The sequence below is a fragment of the Haematobia irritans genome, chromosome 2 (genome assembly GCF_050003625.1).
Source record: "Haematobia irritans isolate KBUSLIRL chromosome 2, ASM5000362v1, whole genome shotgun sequence".
Taxonomy (NCBI): Eukaryota; Metazoa; Arthropoda; class Insecta; order Diptera; family Muscidae; genus Haematobia; species Haematobia irritans.
Window position 1 is genome coordinate 205956092 of NC_134398.1, and position 18009 is coordinate 205974100.

At 32.5% G+C, this 18009-nt stretch overlaps 2 protein-coding genes across 2 annotated transcripts; both read left to right on the forward strand.

The window, feature by feature from the left end:
- The first annotated feature begins 2094 nt into the window (after positions 1-2094).
- On the forward strand, positions 2095-2935 carry LOC142224873 (salivary C-type lectin 2-like). Its single transcript, XM_075294649.1, has 3 exons — positions 2095-2368; positions 2425-2537; positions 2597-2935. Exons 1-3 carry the CDS (start codon positions 2240-2242, stop codon positions 2907-2909), a joined length of 555 nt encoding a protein of 184 aa, XP_075150764.1. The 5' UTR covers positions 2095-2239; the 3' UTR covers positions 2910-2935.
- An 11411-nt stretch (positions 2936-14346) lies between these two features.
- LOC142227000 (lectin subunit alpha-like) lies at positions 14347-15233 on the forward strand. The gene is made up of 3 exons (XM_075297301.1): positions 14347-14504; positions 14570-14682; positions 14776-15233. The coding sequence occupies exons 1-3, from the start codon at positions 14385-14387 to the stop codon at positions 15083-15085; spliced, it is 543 nt and encodes a 180-aa protein (XP_075153416.1). The 5' UTR covers positions 14347-14384; the 3' UTR covers positions 15086-15233.
- The last annotated feature ends 2776 nt before the right edge of the window (positions 15234-18009 follow it).

The following is an 18009-nucleotide window of genomic DNA, read 5'->3' on the forward strand; positions in this document are numbered from 1 at the left end:
GGTTCAGATTTAGATATATCTCCCATATATAGCTTTCGCCCGATTTACACTCATATGACCGTAGAGGCCAATTTTTAACTCCGATTTAGTTGAAATTTTACACAGGAAGTAGAATTAGCATTGTAGCTATGCGTGCCAAATTTGGTTGAAATCGGTTCAGGTTTAGATATAGCTCCCATATATATGTTTTTCTGATTTCGACAAAAATGGTCAAAATACCAACATTTTCCTTGTAAAATCGCCACTGCTTGGTCGAAAAGTTGTAAAAATAACTCTAATTTTCCTAAACTTCTAATGCATATATATCGAGCGATAAATCATAAATAAACTTTTGCGAAGTTTTCTTAATATTGCTCCAGATTTAAATGTTTCCCATATTTATACCCTTCACCACTACTGTGGTACAGGGTATAATAAGTTTGTGCATTTGTATGTAACGCCAAGAAGGAAAAGTCTGAGACCCATCGTTTAGTATACCGATCGTCTTAGAATTAAATTCTGAGTCGATTTAGCGATGTCCGTCTGTCTGTCTGTCTGTCTGTCTGTCCGTCTGTCTGTCTGTTGATGTATTTTTGTGTGCAAAGTACAGCTCGCAGTTTTAGTCCGATTGTCCTAAAATTTGGTATAGGGTCCTGTTTCGGCTCAAAGACGATACCTATTGATTTTGGAAAAAATCGGTTCAGATTTAGATATAGCTGCCATATATATTTTTCACCGATCTGGTCATAATTGGCGTGTATATCAACCGATCTTCCTCAAATTCCGTACATCCGAATATTTTATGAGTCTCAAAAAACTTCCAAAATATCAGCCAAATCGGTTCAGATTTAGATATAGCTCCCATATATAGCTTTCGCCCGATTTACACTCATATGACCACAGAGGCCAATTTTTTGCTCCGATTTAGTTGAAATTTTGCACAGGGAGTAGAATTAGCATTGTAGCTATGCGTGCCAAATTTGGTTGAAATCGGTTCAGATTTAGATATATCTCCCATATATAGCTTTCGCCCGATTTACACTCATATGACCGTAGAGGCCAATTTTTAACTCCGATTTAGTTGAAATTTTACACAGGAAGTAGAATTAGCATTGTAGCTATGCGTGCCAAATTTGGTTGAAATCGGTTCAGATTTAGATTTAGCTCCCATATATATGTTTTTCTGATTTCGACAAAAATGGTCAAAATACCAACATTTTCCTTGTAAAATCGCCACTGCTTGGTCGAAAAGTTGTAAAAATAACTCTAATTTTCCTAAACTTCTAATGCATATATATCGAGCGATAAATCATAAATAAACTTTTGCGAAGTTTTCTTAATATTGCTCCAGATTTAAATGTTTCCCATATTTTTTTACTAACATTGTGTTCCACCCTAGTGCATTAGGCGACCTAAATTTTGAGTCTATAGATTTTGTAGAAGCCTATCAAATTCTGTCCAGATCGAGTAATGTTTAAATGTATGTATTTGGGACAAACCTTTGTATATAGCCCCCAACACATTTGACGGATGTGATATGGTATCGAAAATTTAGATCTACAAAGTGGTGCAGGGTATAATATAGTCGGCCCCGCCCGACTTTAGACTTTCCTTACTTGTTTTATATTATTTTTGAATTGTATAGCATTGCACAAAAATGTTTTTTTATGTTATTTTTCTACAAATCTGAATTCATTATGCTTTGTTGTTGAAAGCCATAGTTGTTTACGTTAATTTTCTGTTCTTTGTATGAAATACTTTTGTTTGTAACCAAAAATATGTTTTATTTTAATATTATTTACAGTGCAGATATTTTTATAATTTTTAAGATGTGACGATTATGACAATTTTTTCGAAAAAAGTGACTATTTTTCATGAAATTATATTGGCAGCCCTGCATTGTAGATTGTTTCAGAGGCCACAAAACAACACATATCCGCTGAGTTGTATGCGATTGTATGCAGATTAGCATAGTGGAATTTATCAAAATATGGCGTATACATAACACCCAGTATTAATGTAGATAGTAAGTATACGACAACCTGTACAAATGTCATGATGAGCAAATATTTCATTCGCAAGATACGAGTACATGTAGACCATTATTTTTATATCAAAGTCTTTACTTACTTGTGTGAACTATTTATGTGCCTTAAGTTTGCCCATTTCTGAATTTAATAGAAAAAAGATAAAATTATGATTAGTACAAAATCATAAATACGAAAAGTAAAGCTCCAGTAGTATCAAAAGAGAATTCATCATGAAAACTTCGGTGACTTTTTTAATTGCAATCGCTATAATGCTGAACAATTCATTTGTTCAAGGCGATTCGGGTAAATTTTATCAAACGGACAAAACTGTCACATATTTTATTAATCCAAGTTATATGGTAAAAAATATCTTTTTGTTTTAAGAAATCATATTTATTTCATCCACCATTTCTAGTATACTTGGTATGAAGCATTTTTGGAATGCAATTATCGTAATATGACATTACTTTCTTTGGAACCAGATAGTAAGATTGATGATATTTTACAAATTATAACAAAAAATAAATTGTAAGCTATTTTATTTGGAATGCCAACAAATTTTAATAAAATAAATTTTTTTATTGCAGTTCACAAAAACCTCCTCATCTTTGGATTGGCGGAATTGGTGCAAATCGTAAATTTGCTTGGATTGATTCAGGACGCCCCATTGTCTCTCTCTTGTGGGGGCCTGGTAATCCCGATAACTCGGCAAATATTGAGAATTGTATACAAATCTTTGAAAATACAAAACTACTTAATGACATCAAGTGCTCAGAGAAAATGGGGTTTGTCTGTGAAATGAAAAAAGTGCAAAGTGAAAAGGCAACATCAACAGATTGTGATAACAAAAAATCTGAGAAATATAGTGGATTTGTATTTAATTTTAATCAAGGTAAATAAAATGGTGTTGGTGTGACAAAACAAAAGTAATTGATATTTATTAGAACTGCTATCCAAAAAAAAATCGAGATCTCTAAACTAATTTAATAATTTAGATAATATTATAATTTAAAACTAAATAGCATATAAATTTTGATAAAATTTTCTATAGAAATAAAATTTTGACACAATTTTCTATAGAAATAAAATTTTGACAAAATTTTCTATAGAAATAAAATTTTGACAAAATTTTCTATAGAAATACAATTTTGACAAAATTTTCTATAGAAACAAAATTTTCTTTGTTGTTTCAATCTCAGCTTTAAAACCATTTTGTTGATTAAACTACAAGAGTAGCTTAACCAACAGAGGAAAATAATGTTTGTCAAATTTATTTGGGCAAAGCCCTATAGAATGCAATATGGTTGGATGGACGCACGTTTCGGAATTACCACATTCCTCATCAGCATCCTCTACTTGCAACAAAATGATTAACCAATTATCAGATTAAATTCAGGCAGTTCGCTAAACCCACACTTGAACCTTCCGAAAAAAGGTTTATGATAGCCGACTTATGCCGAAATAAATTCATACAAACACCTCTATTTTCCTTTGCCACCATCAAATCATCGAGTTGACTGGGTTTATTTTGAGCGTGCTTCCTCTTACTTCATTCGTGTTTTGTTTTTTATTGTTGGTTTGTACTTCAATCATATTTGTTGTTTTGATATCAGCTTTAAAACCATTTTGTTGACTAAACTACAAGAGTAACTTAACCAACAGGGGAAAAGAATGGTTGTCAAATTTATTTGGGCAAAGCCCCATAGACTGCAAGATGGTTGGATGGACGCACGTTTTTATTTATAAATTATTTAAATTTTGCCGCAAAAAATTCTCACTTTTTCTAGAATGTGTGGACACACAATTTACGCCATAATAAGAACAAATTGTTTTTATTTCCGAATGATAAACTTAAAAACTATTTTATATTTTATAATTTATGTAAATTTTGCCGCAAAAAATTCTCACTTTTTCTAGAATGTATTCTAGAAAAAGGGAGAATTTTTCGAAAACATTTCAAACATGTGTTCATAAAAAATCCTAAAAATTTATAAAAACTTTTTATTTGGCAAAACATTGATTTCGGATCACACGCTAAGAAGTGATGCAAATTCGATGCAACGGCTTTTGAAATTGAGAACATTCGTTCTATGACAAGCCCATGTTAAATTCATCGCTTCGGCGCGTAATTTCGCACCATATCCGGATACAAAAATAACATTTTCCCCACTTTTTTGGTGTTACTTTTTTGCTGGAATTCTTGACGTTTTGGTAGATTGCGAAACATTCCTCTCTAACTAAGGAGGTACATCAATTTTCTATAGAAATAAAATGTTGACAAAATTTTCTATATAAATAAAATTTTATACAAATATAAATAAAATTTTAAGAAAATTTTCTATAGACATAAAATTTTAACAAATTTTTTTACAAAAACAATATTTGTATAGAAATAAAATTTTGACAATATATATAAAAATATTCACAAAATTTTGAAAAAAAAAATCTATAGAAATGAAATTTTGACAAAATTTTCCACAGAAATAAAAGTTTGACAAAATTTTGTAGAGAAATAAAATTTTGACAACATTTTCTATAGCTATAAAATTTTGATAAAATTTTCTATAAAAAAGAAATTTTGGAAAAATTTTCTATAGAAATAAAATTTTGTAAAAATTCTCTATAGAAATAAAATTTTGACAAAATTTTCTATAGAAAAGAAATTTAAAAAAAAATTCTATAGAAATAAAATTTTGACAACATTTTCTATAGAAATAAAATTTTGACAATGTTTTCTATAAAAGTAAAATTTTGTAAACATTTTCTATAGAAATAAAATTTTCTGTAGAAATAAAATGTTGACAAAATTTTCAATAGAAATAACATTTTGACAAAATTCTCTATAGAAAAGAAATTTTGAAAAAAATTTCTATAGAAACAAAATTTTGACAAAATTTCCAATAGAAAAAATTCAATTGACAAAATTTTTAATAGAAATAAAATTTTGACAATATTTTCTATAGAAAAGAAATTTTGAAAAAAAAATTCTATAGAAATAAAATTTTGACAACCTTTTCTATAGAAATAAAATTTTGACAATATTTCCTATAGAAATAAAATTTTGACAATGTTTTCTATAGAAATACAATTTTTTAAAAATTTTCTATAGAAATAAAATTTTCTGTAGAAATAAAATGTTGACAAAATTTTCTAACCACAAAAATTCGATTAACGGCCATTTTCATGTAGCTCCGTTAGGCTTTAACTGTCAGTTAACAGAAAGTAAATTGCAAATATCTTCTCTCCGGTTAACTTTAACTGAAAAATTTTCGTCAGTTAAGTTCCTAACTAGCCTATGGAATATTAAGGCAAGATGACAGCTTCGTCTATAATACAGTTTAAAAGTTGGTTAGTTAACGGAACACTAACGGAGCTTTATGAAAATGGGGGTAAGACTTTCTAAAAAAGACTTTTTAAATTTGGTAGATTTGTGATAAAATTTTGGTAACAACTTCCTCGTACATATATCAGCAGTAATACTTTTACACGTGCATGACATTGGAGGAAAGTACTTCGGTGCAAGCATACCCGCAGTCGAAAAATAAGTACTTCTTCGCAAGCATACCAGCTCTCCAAACATAATATCTTTACCATAAAGCGAACTCACCCCTGTTGCTTTGTAATCCAACACACTATACCACGATCCACGGCATGGATCTATTCAATGATGTTAGTTTCCTAGCAAAGCACTAGTAAGCACTAGTGATTCTTCCAGTAATACCGGTAATCAAAAACTTACTACTTATAACTTACCTGTGTAGACCAAAAGTGATTCCTTTTAATAATACCAGTAATTAAAATCATATCTTTAGTTCCGGGTTCGAATCCTGTTGAGACCCTCCAATTTTAAAATTATTATTACTTTTTATACCCTCCACCATAGGATGGGGGGTATATTAACTTTGTCATTCCGTTTGTAACACATCGAAATATTGCTCTAAGACCCCATAAAGTATATATATTCTGGGTCGTGGTGAAATTCTGAGTCGATCTGAGCATGTCCGTCCGTCCGTCTGTTGAAATCAAGCTAACTTCCGAACGAAACAAGCTATCGACTTGAAACTTGGCACAAGTAGTTATTATTGATGTAGGTCGGATGGTATTGCAAATGGGCCATATCGGTCCACTTTTACGTATAGCCCCCATATAAACGGACCCCCAAATTTGGCTTGCGAGGCCTGTAAGAGAAGCAAATTTCATCCGATCCGGCTGAAATTTGGTACATGGCGTTAGTATATGTTCTCTAACATCCATGCAAAAATTGGTCCACATCGGTCCATAATTATATATGGCCCCCATATAAACCGATCACCAGATTTGACCTCCGGAGCCTCTTGGAAGACCAAAATTCGTCTGATTCAGTTGAAATTTGGTACGTGGTGTTAATATATGGCCTCAAACTCTCATGCAAAAATTGGTCGGTATCGGCCCATAATTATATATAGGCCCCATATAAACCGATCCCCAGATTTGACCTCCAGAGCCCGTTGGAAGAGCAAAATTCTTCCCATTCGGTTGAAATTTGGTACTTGATATTAGTATATGGTATCCAACAACCATACAAGAATTGCTTCCTATCAGTCCATAATTATATATAGTTCCCAAATAAACCGATCCCCAGATTTGACCTCCGGTGCCTTTTGGAGAAGCAAAATTCATCCGATCTGCTTGAAATTTGGTACGTGGGGATAGTATATAATATTTAACAACCATGCCAAAAGTGGTCCATATCAGTCCATAATCATATATAGCCCCATATAAACCGATCCCGAGATTTGGTTTTGGAGCCTCGGAAGCCAAATCATCCGAGTGAGTTGAAATTTGGTACATTGTGCTAATATATGGTCGTTAACAACCATGCCTAACTAGGTCCATATCGGTCTATATTTATATATATGCCTCAGATAAATCGATTTCCAATCACACAAAAATTGGTCCATATCAAGTTCATAATTGTATATAGCCCCCATATAAGCGACCCCCATATTTCAATTCTGGCTCTCTACGTACCGTGCAAAAAGTCCATATCGATTCGTAATTATTTGTAGACTTAACTATACATAACTTTTTTGTCTAATATATACCACGTTTGGACTAACTCACAATTTAGAAAACGATGTTAAGAAGTTTTAAGATACCACAACCCAAGTAATTCGATTGTGGATGACAGTCTTTCGTAGAAGTTTCTACGCAATCCATGGTGGAGGGTACATAAGATTCGGCATGGCCGAACTTATGGTCGTATATACTTGTTTTTTATTATATATTAATAAATTTTTCTTGAAAGTTTGTTTTTTTTTTCTTGACATTTTTCAAAAAAGAATAACCTCTACAGCGATTAAGGGCACAGTTAAACTTTAACTGTCCACGTGGTGTTAAAATTTACCACCTCGCACACTTGTTTACTGTATTATAAATAAACGGGTGAAATAAAGTGCATGTTAATTTTTGAAAGTACATATAATATTTCGAAATATTGTTTTGTTTTAGTTCTAATCAACAAATGTAACATAATAATGATACAAAAAGTAATTTTTAGGGAAAATTACATTTCAGAAAAAAATTGCAATGCATTAATTGATAATGCCGATAAAAAATACCCTTGTTTTCATAAGTTGTATAGTATATAATTTATATTGCAAAATTACAACATTGAATAAATCCACGCTGTGGAGTAGGGTATAGTGTGTTGGATTACAAAACAATAGGTCTGAGTTCGGTTCCTCCTGGCTTCACAGAGATTTTCAAAGTACAAATTTGTACCATAAACATCATCAGAGGGAGAAAAAGGCCGAGAATACGAAACTAACTTATAAGAGAGAATAACATCTATAAATAGATATGAGAGCAGCAACACGCTCGCTCTTTATACCCTTCACCACTACTGTGGTACAGGGTATAATAAGTTTGTGCATTTGTATGTAACGCCAAAAAGGAGTAATCATAGACCAACCTTTTAGTATACGGATCGGCTTAGAATTAAATTCTGAGTCGATTTAGCGATGTCCGTCTGTCTGTCTGTCTGTCTGTCTGTCCGTCTGTCTGTCTGTTGATGTATTTTTGTGTGCAAAGTACAGTTCGCAGTTTTAGTCCGATTGTCCTAAAATTTGGTATAGGGTCCTGTTTCGGCTCAAAGACGATCCCTATTGATTTTGGAAAAAATCGGTTCAGATTTAGATATAGCTGTCATATATATTTTTCACCGATCTGGTCATAATTGGCGTGTATATCAACCGATCTTCCTCAAATTCCGTACATCCGAATATTTTATGGGTCTCGAAAAACTTGCAAAATATCAGCCAAATAGGTTCAGATTTATATATAGCTTTCGCCCGATTTACACTCATTTGCCCACAGAGGCCAATTTTTTGCTCCGATGTAGTTGAAATTTTGCATACGGAGTAGAATTAGCATTGTAGCCATGCGTGCTAAATTTGGTTGAAATCGGTCAGATTTAGATATATCTCCCATATATAGCTTTCGCCCGATTTACACTCATATGACCACAGAGGCCAATTTTTAACTCAGATTTAGTTGAAACTTTGCACAGGGAGTAGAATTAGCATTGTTGCTATGCGTGCCAAATTTGGTTGAAATCGGTTCAGATTTGGATATATCGCCCATATATAGTTTTCGCCCGATTTACACCCATATGACCACAGAGGCCAATTTTTTGCTCCGATTTAGTTGAAATTTTGCACAGGGAGTAGAATTAGCATTGTAACTATGCATGCCAAATTTGGTTGAAATCGGTTCAGATTTGGATATATCTCCCATATATAGTTTTCGCCCGATTTACACCCATATGACCACAGAGGCCAATTTTTTGCTCCGATTTAGTTGAAATTTTGCACAGGGAGTAGAATTTGCATTGTAGCTATGCGTGCCAAATTTGGTTGAAATCGGTTCAGATTTAGATATAGCTCCCATATATATGTTTTTCTGATTTCGACAAAAATTGTCAAAATACCAACATTTTCCTTGTAAAATCGCCACTGCTTAGTCGAAAAGTTGTAAAAATTACTCTAATTTTCCTAAAATTCTAATACATATATATCGAGTGATAAATCATAAATAAACTTTTGCGAAGTTTCCTTAAAATTGCTTCAGATTTAAAGTTTCACATAATTTTTTACTAATATTGTGTTCCACCCTAGTGCATTAGCCGACTTAAATTTTGAGTCTATAGATTTGTAGAAGTCTATCAAATTCTGTCCAGATCGAGTGATATTTAAATGTATGTATTTGGGACAAACCTTTATATATAGCCCCCAACACATTTGGTATTTGTGATATGGTATCGAAAATTTAGATCTACAAAGTGGTGCAGGGTATAATATAGTCGGCCCCGCCCGACTTTAGACTTTCCTTACTTGTTTTGAGTTTATTTATGGTAAAGTTATTATTTTTGAAGCGCCGGTACGAAGCTTGCGACGAAGAACTTATTTTTCGACTGCTGGTATGTTATGCACAAAGCCGTTTCCTCCCATGCCATGCCCGTTTAAAAGTATTACTGCTGATATATGTACAAAGAAGTTGTTACCCAATTTGGCGCAGGCATACTTGTATTCATACCTGGTAATGGAGTTTTTGCTGGGTTGTAATATAAATTATGTATTATTAAACTTTAGAAAACAAGGGTATATTTTATTGGCATTATCAATTAATATTTTTTCTGAAATGTAATTTGGCATTACCTTTCGCTACTATTAACGGTGCCCATCGTAGTGCCGAACCCGGACCTAAAGATATGATTTTGATTACCCGTAGTAATAGAAAGAATAACTTTTTGTCTACACAGGTAGGTTATTATTTTTAAATCCCAGGTAATTCTGCAAGTAGTAACTTTTTGATTACCGGTATTACTGAAATAATCACTAGTGCATACCCAATTTTTGCTGGGATGTGGTATTTACAAATTTAATCTAAAGTACATAGGTAAACAACGTTTTCTTTTTTTATTTTATTTAGACGTTATAAAACTTAATTTATATAAATTCAAATTATATTAGTGCCTCAGCGCCGATTGGCATAGTAGAGGCTAGTTGGCAAATTTATATACTATTAGTTAATATTTATATAATACTTTGAGATCAATTGTAAAATTAAAACATTTCGTTTCCTGTACAACATATTAGAAGCACTAAGTTATTGTTGTATTGTGACTACAAAGGAATACATCAACATTTGACAACAAATACTCTTTTAATTTCTTTTTAAAAGTAGAAATTCTTCTACACTCCCTTATCGTATCTGGTAAGTTATTATAATATTGTATACCAGAATATTCAATACGTTGCTTTGTCGTTTCGGTTCAGCAAAACACAACCCTCAGTCTCCGATTGTTTCTGGTGTTGAAAACAGTTTGATTTCGCACAAATTGAAACATGTGATGACCTATGTCATGAAGGCATTTGTAAACATATACTATAGTCTGAAATTTGTATACTCCATATATAGGTAACACAGATGGAAAAATTGTTCCATAAAGATCTAAAGTTGAATGGGCCAATTCTAGATTCGCTACCACTTTCAATGAATTATTCTGTAGTCGCTGCAATGATCGTAGAGCTATAGTGTTTTTACAAGCATATATAGCTGCCAAGTAATTCAAATGACTCTGTATTAAACTTTGATAAACAATAAATTTGGTATTCTGGTTAAACTTATGCTTAAATTTGTATAAGAGACCCAGTGAAGATGATACTTTCTGTTATAAAGTATGAATATGTTCATCCCATGACAAATTAGACTGCATATACAATAGAGGTGTGCACGTGACACGAAATTGTCGTGACTCACGAACATTTTCGTGACTCACGCTGAAGGCAACGGCGTGAGTGTGCGTGATTAACAGATCAAATGTCGTGCGTGAGTCACGAAAATGGTATCGTCGTGAGTGTGCGTGAGTACCAAATTTCGGAAAAACACGCTCACGAAAATAATCCCGCTTACGAACATAATGTGCTTACGAGTTGCGTTCATTTATAATTTTAGTGACATCCTAGGTGTTAAGAGTTTTATAACGCTCTCGTTTTTAATCATACTCATGTTTCTAGTCAGGTTCTATAGGTAAATTACTCATAAAATTATTCGTGAGTCACGAGGTTTTTCGTGAGTCACGTCATTTTTCGTGAGTCACGATATTTTTCGTGAGTTACGACATTTAAAAGATTTTCGCGCGTGAGTGTGCGTGAGTACAAATTTTCTTTTCGTGAACCTAGTCATACCTAAAAATATCGTGCGTGAGTGTGCGTGAATAAGATTTCTCCGTCGTGAGTGTGAGCAAAATATTACTCACGTGCACACCTCTAATATGCAACCCCAAATATTTTATGGAGCTTACTTCTTCAATCAACTTTCCTCCAACATTTAGGCTAAATTGAGAATTGAAGCGAACAAAAGGTCTAAAACGGGTCAACTTTGTTTTAGATTCATTCACAAACTGTTTATTAAGACGCATATATTCCAAAATTAGAGCTGCATCTCTTTCCATATAACACTTGGTTGACAAGTGTTATATGGAAAGAAGTTGTTACCCAATTTGGCGCAGGCATACTTGTATTCATACCTGGTAATGGAGTTTTTGCTGGGTTGTAATATAAATTATGTATTATTAAACTTTAGAAAACAAGGGTATATTTTATTGGCATTATCAATTAATATTTTTTCTGAAATGTAATTTGGCATTACCTTTCGCTACTATTAACGGTGCCCATCGTAGTGCCGAACCCGGACCTAAAGATATGATTTTGATTACCCGTAGTAATAGAAAGAATAACTTTTTGTCTACACAGGTAGGTTATTATTTTTAAATCCCAGGTAATTCTGCAAGTAGTAACTTTTTGATTACCGGTATTACTGAAATAATCACTAGTGCATACCCAATTTTTGCTGGGATGTGGTATTTACAAATTTAATCTAAAGCACATAGGTAAACAACGTTTTCTTTTTTTATTTTATTTAGACGTTATAAAACTTAATTTATATAAATTCAAATTATATTAGTGCCTCAGCGCCGATTGGCATAGTAGAGGCTAGTTGGCAAATTTATATACTATTAGTTAATATTTATATAATACTTTGAGATCAATTGTAAAATTAAAACATTTCGTTTCCTGTACAACATATTAGAAGCACTAAGTTATTGTTGTATTGTGACTACAAAGGAATACATCAACATTTGACAACAAATACTCTTTTAATTTCTTTTTAAAAGTAGAAATTCTTCTACACTCCCTTATCGTATCTGGCAAGTTATTATAATATTGTATACCAGAATATTCAATACGTTGCTTTGTCGTTTCGGTTCAGCAAAACACAACCCTCAGTCTCCGATTGTTTCTGGTGTTGAAAACAGTTTGATTTCGCACAAATTGAAACATGTGATGACCTATGTCATGAAGGCATTTGTAAACATATACTATAGTCTGAAATTTGTATACTCCATATATAGGTAACACAGATGGAAAAATTGTTCCATAAAGATCTAAAGTTGAATGGGCCAATTCTAGATTCGCTACCACTTTCAATGAATTATTCTGTAGTCGCTGCAATGATCGTAGAGCTATAGTGTTTTTACAAGCATATATAGCTGCCAAGTAATTCAAATGACTCTGTATTAAACTTTGATAAACAATAAATTTGGTATTCTGGTTAAACTTATGCTTAAATTTGTATAAGAGACCCAGTGAAGATGATACTTTCTGTTATAAAGTATGAATATGTTCATCCCATGACAAATTAGACTGCATATACAATAGAGGTGTGCACGTGACACGAAATTGTCGTGACTCACGAACATTTTCGTGACTCACGCTGAAGGCAACGGCGTGAGTGTGCGTGATTAACAGATCAAATGTCGTGCGTGAGTCACGAAAATGGTATCGTCGTGAGTGTGCGTGAGTACCAAATTTCGGAAAAACACGCTCACGAAAATAATCCCGCTTACGAACATAATGTGCTTACGAGTTGCGTTCATTTATAATTTTAGTGACATCCTAGGTGTTAAGAGTTTTATAACGCTCTCGTTTTTAATCATACTCATGTTTCTAGTCAGGTTCTATAGGTAAATTACTCATAAAATTATTCGTGAGTCACGAGGTTTTTCGTGAGTCACGTCATTTTTCGTGAGTCACGATATTTTTCGTGAGTTACGACATTTAAAAGATTTTCGCGCGTGAGTGTGCGTGAGTACAAATTTTCTTTTCGTGAACCTAGTCATACCTAAAAATATCGTGCGTGAGTGTGCGTGAATAAGATTTCTCCGTCGTGAGTGTGAGCAAAATATTACTCACGTGCACACCTCTAATATGCAACCCCAAATATTTTATGGAGCTTACTTCTTCAATCAACTTTCCTCCAACATTTAGGCTAAATTGAGAATTGAAGCGAACAAAAGGTCTAAAACGGGTCAACTTTGTTTTAGATTCATTCACAAACTGTTTATTAAGACGCATATATTCCAAAATTAGAGCTGCATCTCTTTCCATATAACACTTGGTTGACACCTCCGATTTAAATGGATAAATTAGCATATATCGTCGGCGTACATAAACATTTTCCCAAAAAGATTCAGGTTTGCAAGATCATTGAGATACAAAACAAACAAAAGACGACCTAAAATACTTCCTTGTGGCACACCAAATTTCACAGGAATCTCACCAATTTGGACAAATTGTTTACGGTTTTCTATATAAGAGCTAAAAAGTCTTAGTTCAGATCCACGAATGCCATAAAAACGTAATTTCTGTAGCAAAATACTATGGTCAATCATGTCAAAAGCTTTTGACAAGTCGAAGAAGATCCCCACAGCTCCACTATTTCCTTCATCTAACAATTTACAGATGTAGTTGACGACACTTATTATTGCATCCTCCGTCCCACATCCTTTCCGAAATCCGTATTGGAAAGGATTAATCAAATTATTTCCGTCGATATAAGTCACTAATTGACGAAAAGAAAAGAAAAAAATAATCGAAATTAGTTCATAATTACGGATTTGGCAGCAAAAATAAAATTTCATACCCCCGAGGTGACCAACATTCAAGGCCCTCAAGTGAAACCACTTAGAGTAGCTTTGAATGACTCAGAAATGTAACCAGCTTTATCAAGAGAGGATACTCCACCGATGAAAAACTTTTTGGTGTTCGGTGTACATAAATTTGCACAAAAAATGCTAATATTATGGCGTAAAAAATCAAAAATCCCCCTCATACCATTAATCACTTAAACATGTGAGTTTTATTTTTGTTGTGTTTTTTTTTTTAATTTCATGATAAAATTATCCCATGAAATGTTTTTTGTTCCGAACATAAGCCATACTTAAAAAGAGGAAAATACTCACCCTTGGCTAGAAGCAATATAGCGATCACAATGGAAACATTTGCATTTCTCCAATTGCTTTTAGTTACGACCTTCAATGGAATAGTTTGGGCTGGGAAACATTATACAACTTCAAAGGGATCGATATATTATATTGAGCATTTGTACCAAGTAAAATAAACAAAAATCAAATTCGTTTACTCGAATATGAAAAATAATTTTTTGATTATTTTCAGTATTCCTGGTTTGAAGCCTATTTCGAATGTAGCTATAGAAATATGAGTCTTTATACCATAAGGGATTTGGATCAATTTTATGATCTTCATTCACTTTTAATGAGTGGCAATTTGTAAGTATTGATTCATTTATACCTTATATTGTATATATTTATAATTTTAATTTAATGTTTTTTTTTTTTTATTTGGGTTATTTTATGTTCCAGTGAAACAAAACCTCCCAATTTATGGATTGGTGCTATTGGTGTGAAAGGAAAATTTCTTTGGATTGCAAATCACAAAACCATGGATTTCGTAAGTCTATGGGGTGACAATAATCCAGACAATACAAATGAAAATGAGCATTGCCTACAGATTTGGTTTACGAAAAGATATCTGAATGATTTAAATTGTGAACGGAAAATAGGATTCATCTGTGAGAATAGGATTGATGATTTCTCTTCACGTACACCACAGGCTGAGGGGAAATATAAAGGGTTGACCATAAACTTTTATCAAAATAATCACATGAAATGAGTGTATAATAGTGAACAACGATGGTGATTTACTTTATTTTACGCTGCAAAAAAAAAAATACTCAGTTCCCTTACTTAAAATATTTTTAATTATTTATTGTGAATTCGAGCCACAAAAATTAAAAGTTAAACGAATCGTTACATTTAAACAGTGTTTGGAAATGAGCTGAAAAACATAGAACCCCTTTTCTTATTTGAGTGCCGGAGCACACATGAAGCTCGGCAAGTTTTAAAAAGATCTGGCCGACATGACAGCTCCGCTCATAAGTGCCAATGAAATGAGCAGCCCTTTTCAAAAATTCGTAGAACTGTTGTATAAAATGAGGGTTGTTTTGAATTTTGTATCCATAACTGAGTTGCCATTTTGAAGATTTTAAACATTTTTCTATGGAATCAATTGGAAATAAAATATATTCCAATGTAATTCAGTTTGACAAAATTTTCTATAGAAAAAAATTGTTGTTTTTTTTATATATATAAAAATATATATATATATATATATATATATATATATATATATATATATATATATATATATATATATATATATATATATATATATATATATATATATATATATATATATATATATATATATATATATATATATATATATATATATATATATATATATATATATATATATATATATATATATATATATATATATATATATATATATATTTTTTTTTTTTTTGTGGACTTTTATTTAATTAAAATTTCTTTATTTTAAAGAAGTTTGCCCTTAGGTTACGTTAGGTTAGGTGGCAGCCCAATATATCACGTTCACTTAGACTATTCACTCCATTGTGATACCACAGAGGTGAACCTCTCATTGACAAGTGACCTCCTTTTTATACACTACTCCACACTGTGGAACAGGGTATTATAAGTTAGTGCATATGTTTGCAACACCCAGAAGGAAACGAGATAGACACATGGTGTCTTTGGCAAAAATACTCAGGGTGGGCTCTTGAGTCGATATAGCGATGTCCGTCTGTCCGTCTGTCCGTGAACACATTTTTGTAATCAAAGTCTACGTCGCAGTTTTAGTCCAATCGACTTCAATTTTGGCACAAGTATGTGTTTTGGCTCAGAATAGATCCCTATTCATTTTGAAAGAAATCGGTTCAGATTTAGATATAGCTCCCATATATATCTTTCGCCCGATATGGACTAATACGGTCCCAGAAGCCAGAGTTTTGCCCCAATTTGGTTGACATTTTGCACAGGGATTAGAATTAGCATTGTAGCTACGCGTGCCAAATTTGGATGAAAGCGGTTTAGATTTAGATATATCTCCCATATATAGCTTTCGCCCGATTTACACTCATATGACCACAGAGGCCAATTTTTAACTCCGATTTAGTTTAAATTTTGCACAGGGAGTAGAATTAGCATTGTTGCTATGCGTGCCAAATTTGATTGAAATCGGTTCAGATTTAGATATAGCTCCCATATATAGCTTTCGCCCGATTTACACTCATATGACCACAGAGGCCAATTTTTAATTCCGATTTAGTTGAAATTTTGCACAGGGAGTAGAATAAGCATTGTTGCTATGCATGCCAAATTTGGTTGAAATCGGTTCAGATTTAGATATAGCTCCCATATATATGTTTTTCTGATTTCGACAAATATGGTCAAAATACCAACATTTTCCTTGTAAAATCGCCACTGCTTAGTCGAAAAGTTGTAAAAATGACTCAAAGTTTCCTAAATTCTAATACATATATATCGAGCGATAAATAATAAATAAACTTTTGCGAAGTTTCCTTAAAATTGCTTCAGATTTAAATGTTTCCCAACACATTTGACGGATGTGATATGGTATCGAAAATTTAGATCTACAAGTGGTGCAGGGTATACTTGTTATGTTATAGCTCAGTGCTGCATTCCACATTGCAGTGAAACCACTTAGAGACGCTTTGAAATACTCTGAAATGTCACCAGCATTACTGAGGTGGGATAATCCACCGCTGAAGTACTTTTTGGTGTTCGGTCGAAGCAGTAATCGAACTCACGACCTCGAGCATGCGGGTATGCTAACCATTGCACCACGGTGGCTCCCAATTTTTCCCTTAGTATTGTGTAAATTACATGTCTTGAAATTTTACAAAATATGTAGGATATTACGCCAATATTTATTTTTCAGTGTAATAAATAATTTTACAATTGCTAAAGTTTCAGCTTATCATATATGCATAAATTATATTTCGTTTAGTCTAATTCTAAAAATAAATATGCTAGATTCGTCTAAAGTTTGGGAGGATAAGTATTTCATAGAAGTGTTTTTTTTTCTCTTATTTCTTGTGGTTTGCCTAAATTATATAGCATTAAAATGTTACTGAAAAGGTTTATCATAGAATTAAAAAAAAAACAACAACAACTAAGTCTAAAGTCGGGCTGGGGCGACTATATTATACCCTTCATCACTATGTAGATCAAAATTTTTGATACCATCTATACTCTTTTAAATGTTGTTGGGAGCTATATAATGGTTTATTCTCATGTACAAATATTTAAATCCGAACCGATTTGGAGAATATTTTTTTATGCTCCTACAAAATCTCTAGACTTAAAATTTAAATTGGCTAACGTCCTGGAACTAAACACAGTTTAGAAAAAATATGGAAAATAAATGCTTGAATCATTTTATTGCACATAACGGCATTTATGAGTTATGTTTTAGAGGTATTTGAAAAAGTTTCGCAATTTTTGCTACACTGAAAAAACAGTGAACCAACCACGAAGAGATTTTTGGTTAATTTTGGAAATTTTAGTTTATTTTTAGAATTTTTAACTAAACCGTATTACAAACGCCGATATCACAAAAATAAGTAAATATGTGATGCCCTGGGAAAATATATTTCTCAGAAGATATAAAATAAGATAGAGCATCGCTGCTAAAAAATCTTATCGTGC